Raw genomic sequence first — 19,239 nt, forward strand, 5'->3', positions numbered from 1 at the left:
TAGGTTTAATTTCTGCACACACACACATACACACACACACACACACACAACACCACATCAATGTCAGCATAAGTATGTACGAAAAATTGCATAAATATATTACAAAGCAGAAAACAAAATAATGTAAAAGAAAGAAAATTACATAAATGTAATCTCATAGTTTAGCAGTCGTCGTAATTCATTTATTTTTTACTTAACAAAATACATACAACAAACAAGAATCAGAGGACAACAACAACTACATCAAACCAGCCAACAAAGCATAACTAAATCGCAAACATATGGAAAAGTGAATAAATTAAATAGCATAACTATGATACTACGAGTATTCCACATCAAAAGGAGAACATCTGAAAATCTAACAAACTATTTTGAATTGTTCAATAGAGATTTCCGCTTAACAAAAACCCCCAATCATTTAGCAAGAATGAGGAAAGGTCCAAAATATCGCCCAAACGCGTTAAAAGCGATGAGCTTGCAATTGCAAATTAATTTCACTTGCCCAGGACTGGCAAAAAATAAACTGACTGACTAAACAATATTGGATGCAGTTGCCTTTTAGGCACAGTTTTAATTGAAATCAAAACATGAATCTAAAAGCAATAACGGATGGTCACAAAACCGTCTACTGGCATCATTAAACAGTCAATTAATTCTGGGAATAGACATTTGTTGGTCTTGAAAGGCTATAATCTGGTCTAATAAACTAATAAACATGGTAAACTAAAGTATAGTACTAATTCATAAACTTTTTCCAAAATTTTTGGGCGGATAACCATTGGTAGATCATATCCGCCAGCAAGAAAATGAAACGTGTATAAACCTTCATTATGCAGACTCGACCGAAGTAAAGAGGCTTTCACATCTTACTACTTTCTAGCAGAAACAATTATGAAAAAGGTGTTCAAATCTTTCTCACTCGTCGCTTTCTTCCCCGTTTCGCAATCTTTTCGACCTTTCCTCGAACATTACAAACAACAACAACAACAGCAACATCAGTCAAGCTTACTTATAGTTTTCAACATACACAACATGAAATTTACTCAAAAATATCATTATATTTAAAAGAAGAAGAAGAAAAACGGGTATAATATTGACTTAAAATAACCAATTTCGATGCGAATAACATTTCGAAAATGCTCAATTGGCGGTGCTTTTTAGGGGCAAGTGAAAAATGGAGAAAAAACGAAATCAAAGTTGGCTTCAACATTTCTTTAGCAACAAATTTCGAGCAAGAATATTTCGGCTTCGGGTAGACAAACTTTCGCTTAAAAACGTGAAAACCCAAAAAGGAAAAAGTAAAACCTAATTCTCGGCAAAGACTTTGGCTTGCATTTCGGTAAAAAGCAAACTAACACCAACATGAAAAACTAAACGAAAGTAAACAAAAAAAAAGAAAAAGAAAAAACATTCAACAAGGACAATGAAAAAGACGCGCTGCAAGTGGCCAAGCGCCTGCCAAGACTTTTTGTGAGCCCGCAAAGGACTTGTAAGAATCGTAAGACAAAACCAAAAATGTATTTAGGTATAAGTGTAAAAATTAATATAAAGTATTTCGGTAATGTTCCTATACATGCATATATATACATATGTAACCAAAACATATAAGAAATTTAAATTTTGGGCAAATAAAAAATTGAGGATTTAGAAAAAAAAACAAAATCAGGAGCTCAGAGAAGGCCTTGGCAAGCGTTTGAGGCAACACTCGCCTTAAATTCATGAACAAATTTATAATAAAAGAAATAATAATAATTTACAGGCAGCAACTTTTGTTCAATAACGATTTTTAAAAAATAAAAAAATACTTTTCATTTAACCTTCTGACAAACCAATAACTATTAAATACACGAGGCTTGAGTCCATACATCGCTCGATAGCTAAATCGTATTCGTACTACAACGATCCGTGGTGAATGTATGTATATAATAGTTATTGATCCAAATTGAAATTGTACTTTTTAAACATCAACAACAAGGAAAACAACATCTACAACGAGTAACGCGTTTAATAATTATGACAAAAACAATTACAAGAAAATGAAAGTAAAATGTAAACAAACAGAAAGTAACGAACAAAATTGAAACTCTCGGCCATGTTTGGATAATTCTCTCTCGGTGTAAAGTTCAGGACAACAAAAACAAAAATCTATACAAAACAATTTAGACTTAAAAAAGAACTCAAAATCCAAAAGTCTTAGGCAAAATTACTAAATTTTGGACGACAAAATTTCGTAAAGCAAATATAATAACGTTTAAGAAACACGTGATGGTCACACGAACAAACCACTAACATCTTGACCGGTGACCAGAAATTGTGAAAAGACAAACATTTTAGAAAACGTGTTGGAAGAATATCAAGAAAAAAAGTACAAGCTTGTTTTAAGCACCTTCGCGCCTTATCTTTAAGAAAAAAAATTAAAACGAAAAACCCAAAAAAAATGACATTAATGACATAAATCTAAATTTAAATAAAATTAAAACAAAAATCGTGTAAATTTATATATATAACAAGTGAAACGTAAACCTTTCGAAACATTTCCAGGTAGTTATGGAATATTTTAAGTCTGACAACAACAACAAAAACCAGCACGAGCAAACGTTTTCAGTTCAAAAACATTTTCATTTTTTACAACAATCTGCCTTAAAATAAACGAAAACCAACAAAACGAAATACTTAAATGCAATACAAAACAACAACATGACAAGTCAATGGAAGTACGCATCACAGTTTGGCAAGCACTGACCTCTGTGGACTGCGCGAACAATCGAAACAAATTCAACAAAAACCCATGCAATGAAAGCATAAAAAACAAAATTCAAAATCACAAAAAGGTGTTAAATAGCAGCAGCAACAGATTTCAAAATTCCAAAAATAAAATACAAAATATTTACAAAATTTTAAATTGAAAACTTGCGGTTTGAGCACAAAACAGCATCAATGACATTTAACAAATAATAGAAACGGTTCAATCTATTTTAATACCCACAACTAACTGGTGAGTCGATTACTTCACGCTACAGTCATTTATGTTTCAAACTCTTTGTAAATGTTTAACGTATAAAATTAACGAGAAAATATATAAAAACGAAAAACAAAAAACATGGACAGTACTTAAGTTAGATCTTGGTGAGGCAAATCTTAGCGATGACATGGAATTAAGTGTATGTATGTAAAGCTGTAGGCATTTATAATTACAAGCAGAAGGAGAAGAGGAAAAATCAGAATAAGAAAACAAAACGTACGGCCCAGTCCCTAATACTAATTAGTTCTAAAAATGAAATTATTCACTAGACATCATGTGTAATATATACAAATTAATATAATGTGTACGCTCCCCTCTATAAGTTCACACAGACAATCACGACGCATGTTAAATCGCTTGAAATTTGCGCTCAACAGTCTTGCAGCTTCAATTAGGAGTTTTCTTTTCAGGACTACCGGGTTTAAGTTGGTGTACACTTTTGAACGGAACTTTCCTGATTTCTTTGCGTTACAGCATCACAATAAATAAGTCAATATATATATATATATATATATATATATATACAAAATTCAACTATGTTTGCATTATAAATAAGCCAAAGCCGCGGTTTGGTGATTCGTGTAGTCGTCACAAGTCAGTGACGTCACAAGTGTGAATAACGCATGGAACACTGAGCCGTTGGCGAAAACAACAATCAAATGCGCATAATTTGTGTGCCAAGCCAAAACGTTGACAGTTCTCAAGCCTAAAATAAAACCAAATTGCAGGGCAGCCATCCAAGATCTAGGGCTGCGTGCATTTTTCGACATCCAGTACCGTTTTGACCCATCAATAGCACTGAAGGCAATACAAAATTACCACAAAAAATAAGCTAAATAAGCAGTAAAAACTGAGCAAAAGAGGCAAAGACAAGTTTCGAATCAACACTTTCGGTAACATTTCGAACGCACTTTTCGGCAAGTTTCGAACAACTTTCGATTAAGCTTTTGTTGTTACACAATTTGTTTTTTGCGGCAACGTCTCCACGCATACACGCACACAATTCCAAAAGCATGAAAAAGTAAGTGATAACAAATAAAAATGTTAGAAACAATTCTTGAAATGGGGCCACAACGTCCGATCTAAAGTGCCTTCAAGTAACAAAAAAGTAAATGAAAAACCAAAAAAAAACTGTTGATTTTTTATGTAACTAAAAAGAAAAATTATAAAAAAAATTGTATAAAGCAAAAATTAAAAGTAAAATGTATAAAAAAATTAAAGAACTAAGCAAAAAAGAAAACGGGCTCCAAATAGACCAACAAGCAAACAAACACCAAAACTGTCAATCGTTAGGGCTGGTAACACTGTCTAGTGTAGGGATCTAGTTCCCGCTCCTTCAGTTCTGGCACAGCAAAAGAATATTTTTTTGTTTTTCAACACAGCAGACGAGCGCAAATTTGAAGATGCTTTTTACAAAGTTGTGATTGACTACTTAAGTAAGCGATACATTTACTTTTAGTATATATGCGTAAAAGAAAACCAAAAAACAAACTAAAAACAAATATGAATCGATTTAGACAAACATTATAAAATTAATAATTTAGATTAGAAATGACAAAGGTTTGGATATAAACAAAAACTACTTATGAGGCATAAAGCTGAGTTGCTCATTACTTTTTATTACACACACAGACACACTCACACACAGACACAACACAACTAACTCTGATGCATACACTATGCTACATTTAATTTAGATCTTAGGTGGAAATAAAATATTAAACAGGATGTTAAGCTAAACAAACGATCGCAAAAGAACTAAGAGCGGCAAACCTAAGAGGCGGCAATTAGTTATAATGCCAGTACATTTAAGCTAAAATTGAACTACCACGAACAAAACAAAACAAAAAGCAAAAACAGAAACTAAAAAATTAAAACGAAATGTTTGCATCTGCATTAATATGACAGCAAATCGTACGATATGTCTAGAAGCTATATGCATATGAAGACATAGTATATAGGCGAGCGACGCATATACAACTAAAAGACTTTCAAAACGGACAAAGGATACAATTGAACGTTCCTTTAGCACGTTCTCTACTTTTGTGCTTATTTTCCCCCCCACACGCAATTTATGAGACACGTTTTAAATACTATTTGCCTGGTTTTCAATTTTTATTTCTCCAGAACTCATTTCGAGAATGTATCGAAGGGAAAAAACAACTAGCAAAAATTAGCAAAATTTAAAATTCACAAATGCATACTAAAAAGAATAAATAACTAAGCGTGGCAAATGCTTTCTACAAGTATTAACGATTATTTATAAATACGAATATTTATTCAAGCAAATTGCTTACAGCACGCTGTGTATATAAGTATGATTATTTGAATTGCACATTCTAATTATAATTATTTCTATTGTATGTATTATGAGTATTGCATAGACATTAAAACCAGAAGCATTGCAATAGAGGCATAGAGGTTCCACCCACGAACATCTACATAGTATGCTAAAGAAAAACCAAATCATGAATATATATACATATATTTGGAGCTGCAAGCAATTATGGATAACCGTAACTATTTTTTGGTTTGTGTAAAAATCAACGAAAGAGTATGGCAAGGTTTTGCATAGAACTATTTAATGTATATAAACATTTCGGCGAACATACCAAAGGACAACCAAAATTGAATTATTTCGACCCAATGAAGTAGCATCATTTTTGGCCTAATTGATGCAAATGCGCAAATTTCACAACTGGAAGTACATTTGGGCACATGAAGAAAATTAATTGATATTTTTGTTATCGTAAAAGCAAAACATAAATTGAACTAAAACGAAATCTTTTGTTTCAACAGCAATAGACCGGAATTATTTCCAAGAAATAGTACAAACAATTTTAGAAATAACTTTTATAATGTAATTATATAAAATAAGTGAAGCAATAACGGCGCAAGTTTAGGCATCAAAATTATATTTATTGTATTCGATCAATAAATGAAAATTATGAAAACATTTTGGCAACTAAATTAAATAAGGCGCTCAAAAGAAAAAGAAAAAAATAATGAAAGCATATAAATAAAAAGAATTCAAGCGAAACATATACTACGGTTTTAGATTAATTTTACATTTAAACACACACTGAGTTGTTTATTAATTACGAAGCGGCATAAAACAGCCTTCAAATGCAAGCCTGGCGTTGAAAATATTTTCGAAATTCCAACTTGGCAGAACTCACAAGCTTTCTCTTTTTTTTCATTTGATATTTCAAATCTGAAGAGCATTATAATGGCAAAGGTCAGTTTAAAGGCATTTTCGTTGTCTATATATTGATGTTTTGTTCGAAAATAAAAGCAAAACTGAAACTAAAGTGAATATATCTAAGTATTTACGTACCATATAACATTCCATTCCACACTAAGTGAAAGTAAGGCAGCAGTGAGAACAGCAAAAACGACATATTTAAATTATAAGTATATGTAATAACAATAGACGAGCATACCTAATTATGAGACAGCCCCCCAAAAGGAAGCAAAATACACAGCCATACACACACAGACTGACACAGACACCCACTACTACTTACCACAATATACATACATACATACATATATGAATGAAATATGCAAATCGAAAACATAAACAAATAAACGGGACAGTCGAAGGATCCAGAAGGATCGGCAACTTCACCATTTACGAGTATTATGTATGCGTAAATAAGTATGATATAATAACTTTATATAATTAATTCTTTTTGAGAAAACAAGCATACAATGTATTCGCTGAAAATAGACACTCATACATTTCGCTTAAATTCGGTTTCGTATTTTCTTGACCCCCCGACCCCCTATTTTTGGTGTACATTTTGGAAATTTCGAAAAGTTAGTCTGGCCGTTAAGAATATTTCAAATGAAGAATATCCAAACAGTTTTGAGAACACACTCGCCAAAATTGTAAATTTCGCGCAAACAAAATTATAAATATGTAAAGTACATTTGATTTGTATGAAAAATAGGCATTTAGCTCAAAATAATAATTACAGCACAACATGTAACGCAGCATGAACAGCATTAAGAGTAAACGAAAATTAAAACTTTTGGAATGTAAGCAAACGTAATTATATAAAATTTATATATTTATGCAAACCCAAAAACCAAAATCATAAAATTTGCGTAAAGGAATGGAAACGGAAAACGAGAACAAAACACTAAACTATAATATGACATTTTTAATCGCAAACAAAAACAAAAGAAAAACAAAAATAACTTATTTTACTGAAAATTATGTAAAATTTACTAAAACCAAAAACACAAAAAGTATATTGTTTATTTTCATCTTGAAAAATAAAGTTTTAAAATCGTATAAAAATAGTAAATGGCATATTTGTTTCATTATGCGATTTGAAAACCACTTGACAAATCTGAACGCAGGTAAGACGTATACATGTTAAGCTTTATCTGTTTCCAATTTTCCATTTCATAGCATTATTTGGCGTTAATGATCTTCAAGTGCAATGAATATATAAAACACAATGCCATGATATTACAGGACCCAGATATATGGAGGACATTCAACAGTCAACAGTCAACAGTCAACAGTCAACGCTTCAACATTTGGATTACAAATACAAACTATGTCGCCTATTATATTTCGAGCATGCGTAATTCTAGAGTTCTCGGATCAAATCGGAGATTCTTCAAAATATATATTTTTTAAAATGATTACAGAAACTGGCACAAAAAGAGTACGTAAATGAACTTAATATGGTTTTTGAGGAAGTAACAGCATCGACAGCCACTGCCAGATGGTTCTCAAAATTTAGTCGAAAATATCCTTTGCAGCAGAACAAATCTCATGCAGGTCTTTCAAAGTGTTATGTGCCATACTGTGAGATTGAGGCATCCTTTCTGGATCTATCGTACTTTTAAATTTGAATACTTGTTCGCCTGAAAAAAAGCATAGCTTAACTATCTCTTAGAAAGGTTCCTATTGATGACAGCTCAAAAATCTCAAAGCTCAAAAAAAAGAGCCGGATACAAAACAGCTATTGACAATCCGACTGAGGAAAGCTAACCACCTTCATCCTTCATCAATACAAGTTTAGCGGCCACACATCTAGAAATTTATTAGCCAAACAAAAATACATATTCATGGGTCATCCGCCTATTAAAAAAGTATATTAAATTTTACATAGAATATTTTTAAAAACAACAAAAAAGTTTCCTAGTTTCTTTAGATTTATTCTCTATTTAGGAAATTGAAATGAAGGCCAGACAGAATAAAAAATATAAGGCCGTAATCCATTTTTACTAAATATTTTAAAATATTATTCAAACAAATTAAAATCGCCTCAAATATTTACTATGGAGTGAATGTGGAATATGGAGTGAACAGCCAAAAACCAAGACTGCAGTTCACAACATCCTAAAGGATATACAAAGGATATATACAAACAAAGCTAAAGGATATGATAAATTATTTATCCTGTATCTACATAAGCTTGCAAGATCAAGCTTAAAGAACGGGAGGCCGTAAATCACAAAATCATACTATATGCCTTACGCCTTTTAAATGACTCTAATTTGAAGTATTATTTGAATTACGTTAAACAGGAATACATATGTATGAAAGGTAAGTAGTTTTTGTATTTAAAAGTCTATATCCCAAGTTCAAGCGGAGGCGGACAAACGGTTCGTTTTACATGTTAATTAGGCATCATAAATTGTTTATTGTTTTGGAGATATGTAATTTCACAAACAAACAAAAAAAAAAAAAAGTTAATAGATTTACTTTGCCCATTCTTTAACAAACTATGGAAACTTAGGCTAACTATATTTTACAAGGTGCGTTCCAAAGTAAACAGGACTTTTTGAATCTAGCGCCCTCTGGTAGCGCTATCTATATGTCGACTGGTGCGTTAGAATCTGCTATCTTTATCGATTGTCCAGTAAGAATTTACATTACATTTACATTTCATCGATTGGAAGTGAAGTTATTGCGTTTTAAGTGTCAGTATGTTTGTGTTATCGGTGCGAACATGAGCTTCGAACAAAGAGCCAACATTAAATTTTGTTTTAAAATTGGTAAACCATTTACCGAAACGTTTCAATTGATAGAACAAGTTTATTGCGATGATTGCCTATCCCGTAGCAGAGTGCACGAGGGGTTTCAACGTTTTCAAAGTGGTCGTGAGGACATAAATGACGATCAGCATGTGGGCCAATCAAAATTCGTGATCACCGAAAATTCCATCGAAACTGTGTGTGAATTCATCAAAAATCAACCGAAATCATCATGGAAATTGACGGAAATGGAATTAAACATCTCCAAAACATCGATTTATCACATTTTGACCGAACATTTGGGCTTACGAAAGGTGTGTGCACGGTTTGTTCCCCACAAATTGACTGACGACCAAAAATTGCTCAGCATCCGTCTCATCGATCGACGCATGTGACCGATTATTTGACCAAAAATTCATTCAGGTCTAATATGTACATCCGTACAATAATGTTTTAAGCTGATGACTCGGATCTGTTAATACTCCCTTAATGGAAACCTCTTCGACGGACACTTTTTATTTTTTGTCCAAGATGCCTTATATGAATACGCAGAAAAAGTGGTTTTTTGGAATTTCCCTCCCTCCCGCCTCTCCCCCACAAATCGTAACTCCCGTAATTCTTGGAATTTCGAACTCACATTTTGCAAATATCCCCAGTAAGTGATTATGTGTCCGTATGCCAAGTTTCATCATGATAGACCGATTTAGCAGGAAGTTATAGCCATACATATATTTGCTGCCCAAGCGCTACCCATGCGCCCGCAGCTGTTATTGATGTTGCTGCAAACATGTTTACACAGACACGAATAGACGCACATAGGCATTCATACACTCACGTAAACGCAATTGCTCTATATGTAATGTGCAATTATACACCCTTTACGTGAGTTCGAATACCGAGAGAAGTAAAATCGATCAAAACAATTTTTTTTAATTCTCTTAATTTTTTAAATTTCTATAATTATTATAAACCTATGTACAAAGTATTTCAAAGTCGGGACACCCGACTTCATCTTTTTTTACTTGTTTTTTATTCTTTTTTTATCCCCTTAAGCGGACACTGCCCTTGGGCGGACCGTGAGTGTCCGACTGATGCGTTTATAATGTATAAGTCAACACCATTTTAAGAGATCTTTTGTGGCTCGTAACAGTCAAATCTCGTTTGGTTTCATATACACTGCAGTCGTTATTCATGACCATTTCGCCAAAAACAAGACGCATAAGGTTCCACGGCTACTCTATTTTCCTTCTTTCTGCCTATTTAATAAATGGGAAAAACTATATCGAGGACATCGCTTTGATACAATTGAGAAGATTCAAGCCGAAGGAAGCCATTCCAAAAAGTATTATTTGGACTGCGACGAGGATTTGAAAATAAGTTGGCATATGTGCATTGCATCTGAAGGGAATTTTTGTGGCGATAAAATAGTTTTAATGAGCTAAAATATTTTAAAAGGTTTAATAAATAGTGTAGGCCATAATGGTACACAGCACTGTATGATTGCATGTATTTTCAGAACCTCCTCTTACATAATTTTACGTTTACGTTCATAACAATTGGCATAGATAATTGGCAAATATAAGAAATTATTGCTCTATAATCAATAATGATGTAAATCAATTTTATATTTGCTCCTTCGGTTATTTTTATTTTCAATTCGTATTCCCGTACTAGCTTTGTTGGTCACTTGGCAAGTTTTGTATGAAAAAGCTATCGTCGATTAACAGATTTGGTTCACATTTTAAATAGTTATAGAGGATTAATTCGTGGCTGCAAATTCTATTATATATCGAAAATTAAATTTAAACATCAATTTAAGAAAACAAACAAAATACGCTGATAGCCTATTTCAAATCGAAATCTATTTATTATATTCAACTATTATTTAAATTAACTGCCGCTCATTAGAACTAATTCATCCTAAAATAAATCATTAGTAGTTCGCTTATATCAGCTCGTTCCGCTGAACGTATTGCTCACTCACGAGCTGGTGAAATGAACAAGTAAAAACAGCTGTGCTTGTGTAGAGAAGAAGAAGCATATTACGCAAACGGATCCCACACTGTTGTTAAATTGCTAATTGTGTATGAAAATGTCGCTCCTCAGCGCATTCGCCAGGTAAATAGAATCGCATTGCCCTGCTGTATCATTAAAGAATGCTAAAATTGTTCACTTTCCGCAGACTAAGCCTGCAAAACAGCCTCTGTGCCGCCCGTTGTCTGCACACGACGCCGATACTTTGTGCCGAACCGCTTAAGAAAAAGAAAAAGCTGGATCCCCAAATTATTAAACAACGTGAGGATCGCAGAAAAAAGAAGATTGAAAAGCAAATCCGCAGGCTAGAGAAGAATGCGCGACAGCTGAAGCCAGTGGAAGAGCTTGAAGTGCCCATGGAGCTAATTCAAGAAAAGCAGTGAGTAAAAAATACGAGGAAGCAAAATATTTGTGCAAATTAATTCCAATGTATAACAGCAATTACCATTTCAATCGTTAAATGTGACGTTTGCCCAAATTTATTGCACATCTGAGCTCGGATTTACATTAACAACCACACCTTTCCAAATATTTATAGAAAACGCCTGCGTAAACTCACACCAATAAATCCTACGGAGCTGGAACAGCGGGCACAGCTCAAGAAGCAATGGGCGCGCTACAAACATGAACAAAAAGTGACCGACTTTCAAATCATAGACCGACTGGTACAGTCCCAAAATAAAGCACTGGAAGAACTGCGTCGCGAGTCCGAGGAACTATATCAGGCAGCCATTGAAATGGACCTGCAGCTTCTGCCCGTCACTCTTACAGGACCCGTGGCTACACCGCCCATTAAGAACTATGTCAGTCCTGATGGCGACTATATACGTCAGGCGATGAAGTGGGAATAGTTCACGTACTCTGAACACTAATTAAGAAAACAGTGTGCACGTGCTAGTTGTTATATACTTTGTTTACAGCAAAATATAGAAATTACAATTTTAATTATACACACATTTTTAAAATGTTGCAATTATCAATATTATTATCAGTTTAAGGTTGCTCGATGGCCCGAGCGGCAATGCATACTTTTTTATGGGAAATCCCATTAACTCATTTAGATTCTAGTCGCCAATAGCTGAAGTACAAAAATAAATGCGCTTGACCGCAGATGTGACCAACAATTATTAATGCTGTCATTCAAAATTAAGACGCCCGCACAATATTTAAATCCTGAGAACTTACCACGCATTGCCACGGACATCGCTGCCGTCTTGCAGACTTATCATTGACCTACACAATACTTGGTCAGCGCTCACACTTCATTGAGCACCTAATGAATTTGGGGTTGGAAATGCGCGTGGAACTTTCGATTTATTAATTAATGCTGTGCATAAATTACAAATATCAAGTATAAAAGGCAGAATTAAGAACTTGCCACAGCAGAAGTCAAAATGCAGCACCAAGGGAAATTGTTTTGCTCCTGGAAAATGCTCTCCACATTTGTGCTGCTGCTTGCCCTTTGGGGAGGGGAAAGCCGAGCCCTGTGAGTGTTCAGCGTAAAGACTAAGCATTTACTTAAATAACATTATTTAATTGTTTTCAAATTTTCTTACAGACGATTTCGTCAACCGCCATGCCCATTGTACGGTTCTGAAGAGATTCCAGAGGAGTGTCCATACAATTTCCATACAATCGAAAGTGAAGGTTGTCGTCCGCGCTACTTCTGTGCCAAGCGTGAGGGCGAATCGTGCAACGTTTATCAAAGGGAGGACAAGTGCATGGGGAATTTAACCTGCGTCTGTGGAGTGTGCCAAAATTGTTATGAGGATTCTTGTCATTTAGAGCTCTGTCCAAATTATCAAAAACGATACGCAACGCGTTTACCGATTTGGTACCAAGCTCGATGGCGAAACATGTTGGCAGAGTAAAAACTCCCATAAATTTACAAATATTTTAAATATAACTTGAGCATATATGCACAATTGTAACTATGATATCTATGCGAAAATATTTATGTCGCATTAAATTATATATTTATTATATAATATCCAAAGAACAAGAATAAATCAACGGACCATGAACCATTAATTCATTCCAAGCCTTGCTTATATAAACATTCATTTTATTGTTAATGCTCGCTTCGTAGCAAATGCAACTTGTTTGATTGGTAACATTATTGCAATCCTCAAAAAAGACGTGCCAAAAATTTGAATTCATTCGGGTTTTGCGAAAGTTGTAAAATAAATATGTAGTGTGGTGATAGGTGCAACTCCTTGCCACATCAATTGCTTTGCTGAGTGTTGAGGCTTCATTGCGAACTGCTCTTCTAACAATTATGTTTAGGATGGAGTGCTACTCGCATTGGTTTTGGCAGCGGCCTGCCGCTTTTTAACGCCCCAGTTATAAACGCGAGCCATATTTACCTCGGTAGTGGTAATTTGATCTCTATACAATGGAATAAAATCAATTTAGTTACAAATACAAATTGTTGAGTTCCCATCTAATAATTACCTAAGGAAGTCCTGATCATGCTCCACTGTCTTAAGGTTCGCCACAGCCGATGTAATATTCTGCTTCAGCAGCGTCTCTGCCTCGTCCATCGTATATTCTAGCATCACGCTGGCACCCAGCCAGAGGTAAACGGTCTTTGTTGGCGGCACCAGCGTTTTGATGAACACCTGATCGCTAAGCAGGAACTGTGTCTCGCGCTCCTCGTCCTCCTTGCGTAACACATTCACCATTTCCAGCGAACGCTCCAAATCGGGTATCTGCGACTTCAACTTTCGTCGTCGCGCCTCCAGGTTGTAGGCCATGAATCGGTATTTGCCATGCTGCTCGTCCAGACGCTGCAACACCTCCTCGCAATTCTCATTTTCTGGCTTTGCCATGAAGGAATCTATTTCCTCCTAGAAAGGGAAATGAATTTAAATAAATAAGTTTGTTTTAAAAATGTCCATTGAGTATATGCAGCCCCAGTCGATCGTCATATATTTGTATGGTATATTTCAAAAAACAATGTTTTTGGGCAAAAATTTAAAAATATATTTCGCAGGCTAAATATATTAACGGCATCTAGTGGTTTTATTTCGTTATCCTTTAAAAGCTATTGCAGTAGCAGTCATTTTTGCTGTTGTTGTGATTCATGTGCTTACAGCAAACAAATACACATGCACGTGCCGAATATACATATGTATGTATGTATATCTAATAATAATGGCCTGCTATATTTACGAGTCCGAACCACTGTGCAAAGGCGGCGACACATGCTCTTTGATTACTCACTAGAAATATTGCTTCTGGTATGCCGGCAAAGGTTTTCTGATTTTCCGGTAATTTCGGCATTTCCACAGAGTCCATGATGCCAGTCATTTCTCTTCGATACAATTTAAAACTATTATTAACAGAAAATATTGGCAGCAGCTCCTCTTTTTGCTGTCAGTCGCAGGGCTGGGTTGTCTCACTTTAGCTAAACTAGTGTTGAACAATTCGTAACCTAACAAAGAGCACTGAACAAAAATGATTTGTGAACTGGTACTAGTTACATTTACACGCCGCATGCCGCACTCAGATTGCGAAAACAAATTGCGACGGTTGCGGATTTTGATTGATCTGATAATTTTTGGTTTAAAGGACGCGGAAATTAGAACAATACCATGTCGCTGCAATTCCAGAACGACTGTGGCGATTCGGTAAAACTGGCCATCACCGAAGAGCTACAGAATCTGCTGAGCTCGAACACCAATGTCCTACAACACGCTGAGAAGCGCATCAAACAGCTGCAATACACAGAAGGTAATGCAAATTGGCGGGAATATCGCTGGGTGTGGTTGCTAATGTTCCTTTGTACTTTTGTTTCTGGTCTAGGCTATGGCGTCTACTTGTCCGAGATCATCATGAATCAGTCGCACGAGCTGCCGCTGCGATTGATTGCAATCATCATGTTGACGCGCTATGTGGAGAACCACTGGGTTGAGATAAGCGAGTCTGGTTTTAAGAACGATAAAGCAATTGGGGGCATAGCGAGTGAACAAGCCAAGCGTACCATACGCAACATATTACCCAATGGGCTGTATGATCCGAACTCGAAGATTCGCTCGTCTGTGGCCCATACGATTTCGACAATTGCTGCCACCGATTATCCGCAGGGATGGGCCGAGCTGTTTGATATTATTGTGAAATGTCTGGGCGGCAATGAAGATTCTATACACGGCGCCATGCAAGTGTTACAAGATCTACCCTACGATGTCGAACAAATCAAGGACATGGGGCCGGTGGTCATTCCTGAGGTCTATCGCATATTTGACTCGGAGCAGAACTATTCGATAAAGACGCGTGTTTCGGCCATACGAATTCTGAAGCCCCTGTTCTCGTCTATATCGGCGCTGATTACCGACAAGCAGGAGCAGGGCACAATGATGAACTCAATATTGACAAATTTCATGGACAAACTGATGCATTATCTGAGCATGAACAGCGGTGTCGGCTCAAATTTCCTTTTGCGGGCTGAAATCATAAAGGGTATGTATGATTATCTGCTTGCTGCTTATTTATTTCATAGGCTTTTCTTTTACACTGTGTAGTTTTCACGTATTTGGTCAGCGAGATGCCCAAATATGTGAACCCCTTTATGAATCGCATCTTGCCGATTATCTGGCAGCTGCTCACACAAATCGCCGATACGTATGTCAAGGTAACCGTAAATCAGACCGAACCAAGTCCATTTCCCAGTGGTGAGAATGAGGACGATGATGAGCAAACCAATTTTCAAACGATGATTATCCAAATATTGGAATTTATAAACTGCATTGTCACATGCGGCAAACTGCGCGGGAACATTAAGAATGTTCTCACTGATTTGATTTATATCATGATTGTATATATTCAACTGTGTGAAGAGCAATTGGAGGACTGGCAGGACGACCCTGATAAATATGTGGATGATGAAGACGATGGTGGAGCAGAGCTGACGGTTCGCATGTGTGGACGCGATGTTTTATTGGTATGTTAAAAAAGAGCAAAGCAACCTTTTGAAACACACAGATTAATTCGAAATTGATTATTTTCGCAGGCCATCAATGATGAGTTCGGCGTGAAGGCAATTCAACCTCTCCAAGAGGCTCTGGGCCGTCACTTTAGCGTCGCTGAAGCTGAGAAGGCGGCAGGCAACGTGCATTGGTGGAAAATCCAGGAAGCATGCATGGATGCCGTGCACGGCTTTCGCGATATTATACTTGATGGCAATTCGAAATTCGATTTGCTTAACTATCTGACCATTGTACGCAATTTATTAGTGCATCAGGAGTCCCCGCATTTGGTGGGACGCGCCCTGTGGACACTCAGCACGTATTCAAAGTCGGATCTTTACAATCCACAAATGTTGTCGGAAATACTAGATGCGACATTGTGCAGTTTGTCGCCAGATAAATCACATATTTTGCGCATTAGTGCTGTGAGAGCTTTGCACGAGTTTTTGCAAGCCAACGAAACTGTTGAGGGTGAGAAGCGTACATTGCTGGTATCAAAGCTGGGTGGATTTTTGGATGGCATCATGGCCTTGGTGCCCGGCTGCAAGGCCACTGTCCTGGCGCTGCTTATGGAGGCGCTTACAGTAATGGTAAAGGTGAGTACCGTCCGCATACATATCGCACTTAATTTATTTTATAACATTGCTGATGTTGCTTTTTAAAAGTATTGTATACACTTACGTTAATTCTGAGCTTCCCAAAAGCACATTTGGGCTCTCTTCAATATAAGTAAAAAGTAGAAAATGTTTTCCAGCAAATTTCGACCTAAGCCGTGAAATATTCAAAAGTTGTATGGTGTTAGGCTAAACATTAGTTCTCCTAAACATTTATTCTCATTAACTACCTTGTATTGGTTTTTTTTTTTTTTTGTTTAGTTCGATGAGGATTTTGCATATGCAGCACATAGCAAGGTGACCCCGCTGGCAATTGCTGTGTTCCTGAAGTATGCAGAGGATCCTTATGTGCTCGAAAACGTGCAGGATCTAATCAAAGCACTTTGTCAGCGTAAACAATGCTTGGGACCACTGCAGGAGAAATTTATACCAACAATTGTCAGTATATTGGCGCTGCAAGGTGGCCAAACCACGGAGAAACAGGATATTGCACTGGATGTGCTCACAACCATAGTCAAGTATACGGAGCCCCCACTCTCTAGCGTCCTGATCGACTCTGCTTTCCCCGCCATGATCAACTGTGTGCTTCACACCGATGATCACGCTGTTATGGTTTCAGGCGGCGAATGTTTGCGGAGCTTCATTAACGTATCGCCAGAACAGATTTGCAACTACAAAGATGGCGAGGGCATCAACCATGTAATGCAGTTGACCACCGTGTTGCTCAATCCAATGAACAGTGAAATGACGGCCGGCCAAATCGGACGTTTGGTTATAACTATCATTACAAAAATGGGCAATATGTTGGGCCCGAACATCGATATGCTGCTTAAGGCGGTCATCAGTAAAATGCAGCTGGTCGAGTGCCTCAAGGTCATCATGAGTTTGGTTGTGATATTTGCGCACCTGTTCCTCACGCAAATGGACGCGGTGCTTAACTTTTTGTCGACAGTACCGGGACCCACAGGAGAGCCAGCCACTCAATTTGTCCTCAACAATTGGCTGTCCAGACAAACTTGTTTCTTTGGTGCTTACGAACGCAAGGTAATTTTCGCATTACAATATGATGAACGACAAATTGAATGAAGACAATTTCTATTATATTTTAGGTCACTACTTTGGCGCTTTGCAAACTCTTCGAATACGGGATGACCACTCAGGACAGTCGCCTAACTTCTATAACATATAAGGAGCTTATCGATGAGCCGATTGGGGAAGGACGTCGGACTCGTTCAACTGCTGCCGCCTCCCAGAAATGGGTGACCATACCGGCACTTGTTAAGATTTTCAAAGTGCTCATCTCCGAATATCAGCATTTCCAGGAGGGAAAATGCGAAGCAGCGCTCACAGACTCCGAAGACGATGTGACTGAAGAGGAGGAATCTGGGACTGGTGGCGTTTCAAAACCGCGTTACATTTCCGATTTGATATTCGATGCCGACGAGGATAATGATGAAGATGACCACCAATTGCAGGAGCTGCTTAAAGAATCAAATTACCAGGGAGATATGGCCGAGAATTTACAGAAATTTTTGATCAACTTTAGACAAAGCGAACACTTTCCCATCCTCTACGAGCATCTTAATGCATCTGAGCAACTAATATTAACCAAATTGCAGCAGAAATAAAGTGCATTTGGCGTCATATTATATCACAAAAAGAAAATTGTTTACGTTTCGATAATTGCTGTGTTAAATGTATTTAATTATAAAAAATCAAACTGTTAAATATATATTTTTTGTAACGAAAAAAGTAATCTCTTCTCTGCTTTATATGCTGATATAATAAGTAATAACGCGACCAGCTTTTTATTATGATTTTTTAGATTTATTTCTTTCTGATTGTTTGGATATGCGCTTTACATGCAAAATGTTGATTTTGAAATGGATTGTTACATACGTTGTTAAATATACACAACTTTCTCGTGAGTTAAAGTATTATTACATCTTACTACAATAATTTCTAATAAATTTATAATTAATTATTTTCGCTTGCGTTTCATAATTTTGTTTACCAAACATGTTTTGTATGAACCAGTATGTAGTAGCTATATAATTATTGCCTTTACTCACGGCTGAAAAGTTATTGCAAATTTACAATTGAATAATTAGAGTTCTTGTTTTAAATAATTATTTAATTTATGTATAATTAAATATTTTATGCGGGCGACTAGAAGTTCAAGAAAACATTAAATATACACGACCTTCTCGGATTAATTCATCTTAAAAATGTTACTTGCTAAACCATAGGAATCATGAAAACTTTCATTTTTTGTTGTTGTTTTACAGCTAAGTATTTAGTTAAATATTATACTATGATTTAAATTTAATACAAGCGTTTAAACTTATTTTCACCTAAAACTACTTAAGCACTTAATTGCAATTGTTTGTAGTGTGAGTTTGAATAATCCATTTTATTAAGTGCTTCAAAATGTAACTAAAATTTGGCGCAACAACCCGGAGCCAATTGAATGGATCGCTTTATTCTACATAAACATTATTGTTTGTTATAGGTATGTATAATAAAAATCTTTGGTTGTAACTACAACTGAAAACGGAAATTTGTATACGGGTATTGTATTTAGTTTTGTGCAGTTTTC

The 19,239-nt window shown here is 36.0% G+C and overlaps 4 protein-coding genes across 5 annotated transcripts; 3 read left to right on the plus strand and 1 right to left on the minus strand.

Annotated features, from left to right (window-relative positions):
* The first annotated feature begins 11,047 nt into the window (after nt 1-11,047).
* On the plus strand, nt 11,048-12,013 carry LOC115625440 (39S ribosomal protein L40, mitochondrial). 2 transcript variants are annotated; one of them, XM_030520487.1, is made up of 3 exons: nt 11,048-11,143; nt 11,208-11,438; nt 11,598-12,013. In XM_030520487.1, the coding sequence occupies exons 1-3, from the start codon at nt 11,112-11,114 to the stop codon at nt 11,908-11,910; spliced, it is 576 nt and encodes a 191-aa protein (XP_030376347.1). In that variant the 5' UTR covers nt 11,048-11,111; the 3' UTR covers nt 11,911-12,013. The 2 variants fall into 2 exon arrangements, with proteins under 2 accessions (XP_030376347.1, XP_030376348.1); XM_030520488.1 differs by lacking the exon at nt 11,048-11,143 and having other exon boundaries at nt 11,182-11,438.
* A 130-nt stretch (nt 12,014-12,143) lies between these two features.
* Nucleotides 12,144-13,090, plus strand: LOC115625278. Its single transcript, XM_030520282.1, has 2 exons — nt 12,144-12,545; nt 12,618-13,090. Exons 1-2 carry the CDS (start codon nt 12,454-12,456, stop codon nt 12,928-12,930), a joined length of 405 nt encoding a protein of 134 aa, XP_030376142.1. The 5' UTR covers nt 12,144-12,453; the 3' UTR covers nt 12,931-13,090.
* Nucleotides 13,091-13,103: 13 nt separating this feature from the next.
* Nucleotides 13,104-14,447, minus strand: LOC115625277 (prefoldin subunit 3). The gene is made up of 3 exons (XM_030520280.1): nt 14,285-14,447; nt 13,514-13,908; nt 13,104-13,447 (listed from the first exon to the last, which is right to left on the minus strand). The coding sequence occupies exons 1-3, from the start codon at nt 14,369-14,371 to the stop codon at nt 13,342-13,344; spliced, it is 588 nt and encodes a 195-aa protein (XP_030376140.1). The 5' UTR covers nt 14,372-14,447; the 3' UTR covers nt 13,104-13,341.
* Nucleotides 14,448-14,554: 107 nt separating this feature from the next.
* Nucleotides 14,555-18,396, plus strand: LOC115625107 (importin-9). Its single transcript, XM_030520012.1, has 6 exons — nt 14,555-14,794; nt 14,867-15,520; nt 15,583-16,001; nt 16,071-16,622; nt 16,902-17,684; nt 17,750-18,396. Exons 1-6 carry the CDS (start codon nt 14,656-14,658, stop codon nt 18,266-18,268), a joined length of 3,066 nt encoding a protein of 1,021 aa, XP_030375872.1. The 5' UTR covers nt 14,555-14,655; the 3' UTR covers nt 18,269-18,396.
* The last annotated feature ends 843 nt before the right edge of the window (nt 18,397-19,239 follow it).

The sequence above is a fragment of the Scaptodrosophila lebanonensis genome, unplaced genomic scaffold (assembly GCF_003285725.1).
Source record: "Scaptodrosophila lebanonensis strain 11010-0011.00,11010-0021.00 unplaced genomic scaffold, SlebRS2 tig00000072-arrow-pilon, whole genome shotgun sequence".
NCBI lineage: Eukaryota > Metazoa > Arthropoda > Insecta > Diptera > Drosophilidae > Scaptodrosophila > Scaptodrosophila lebanonensis.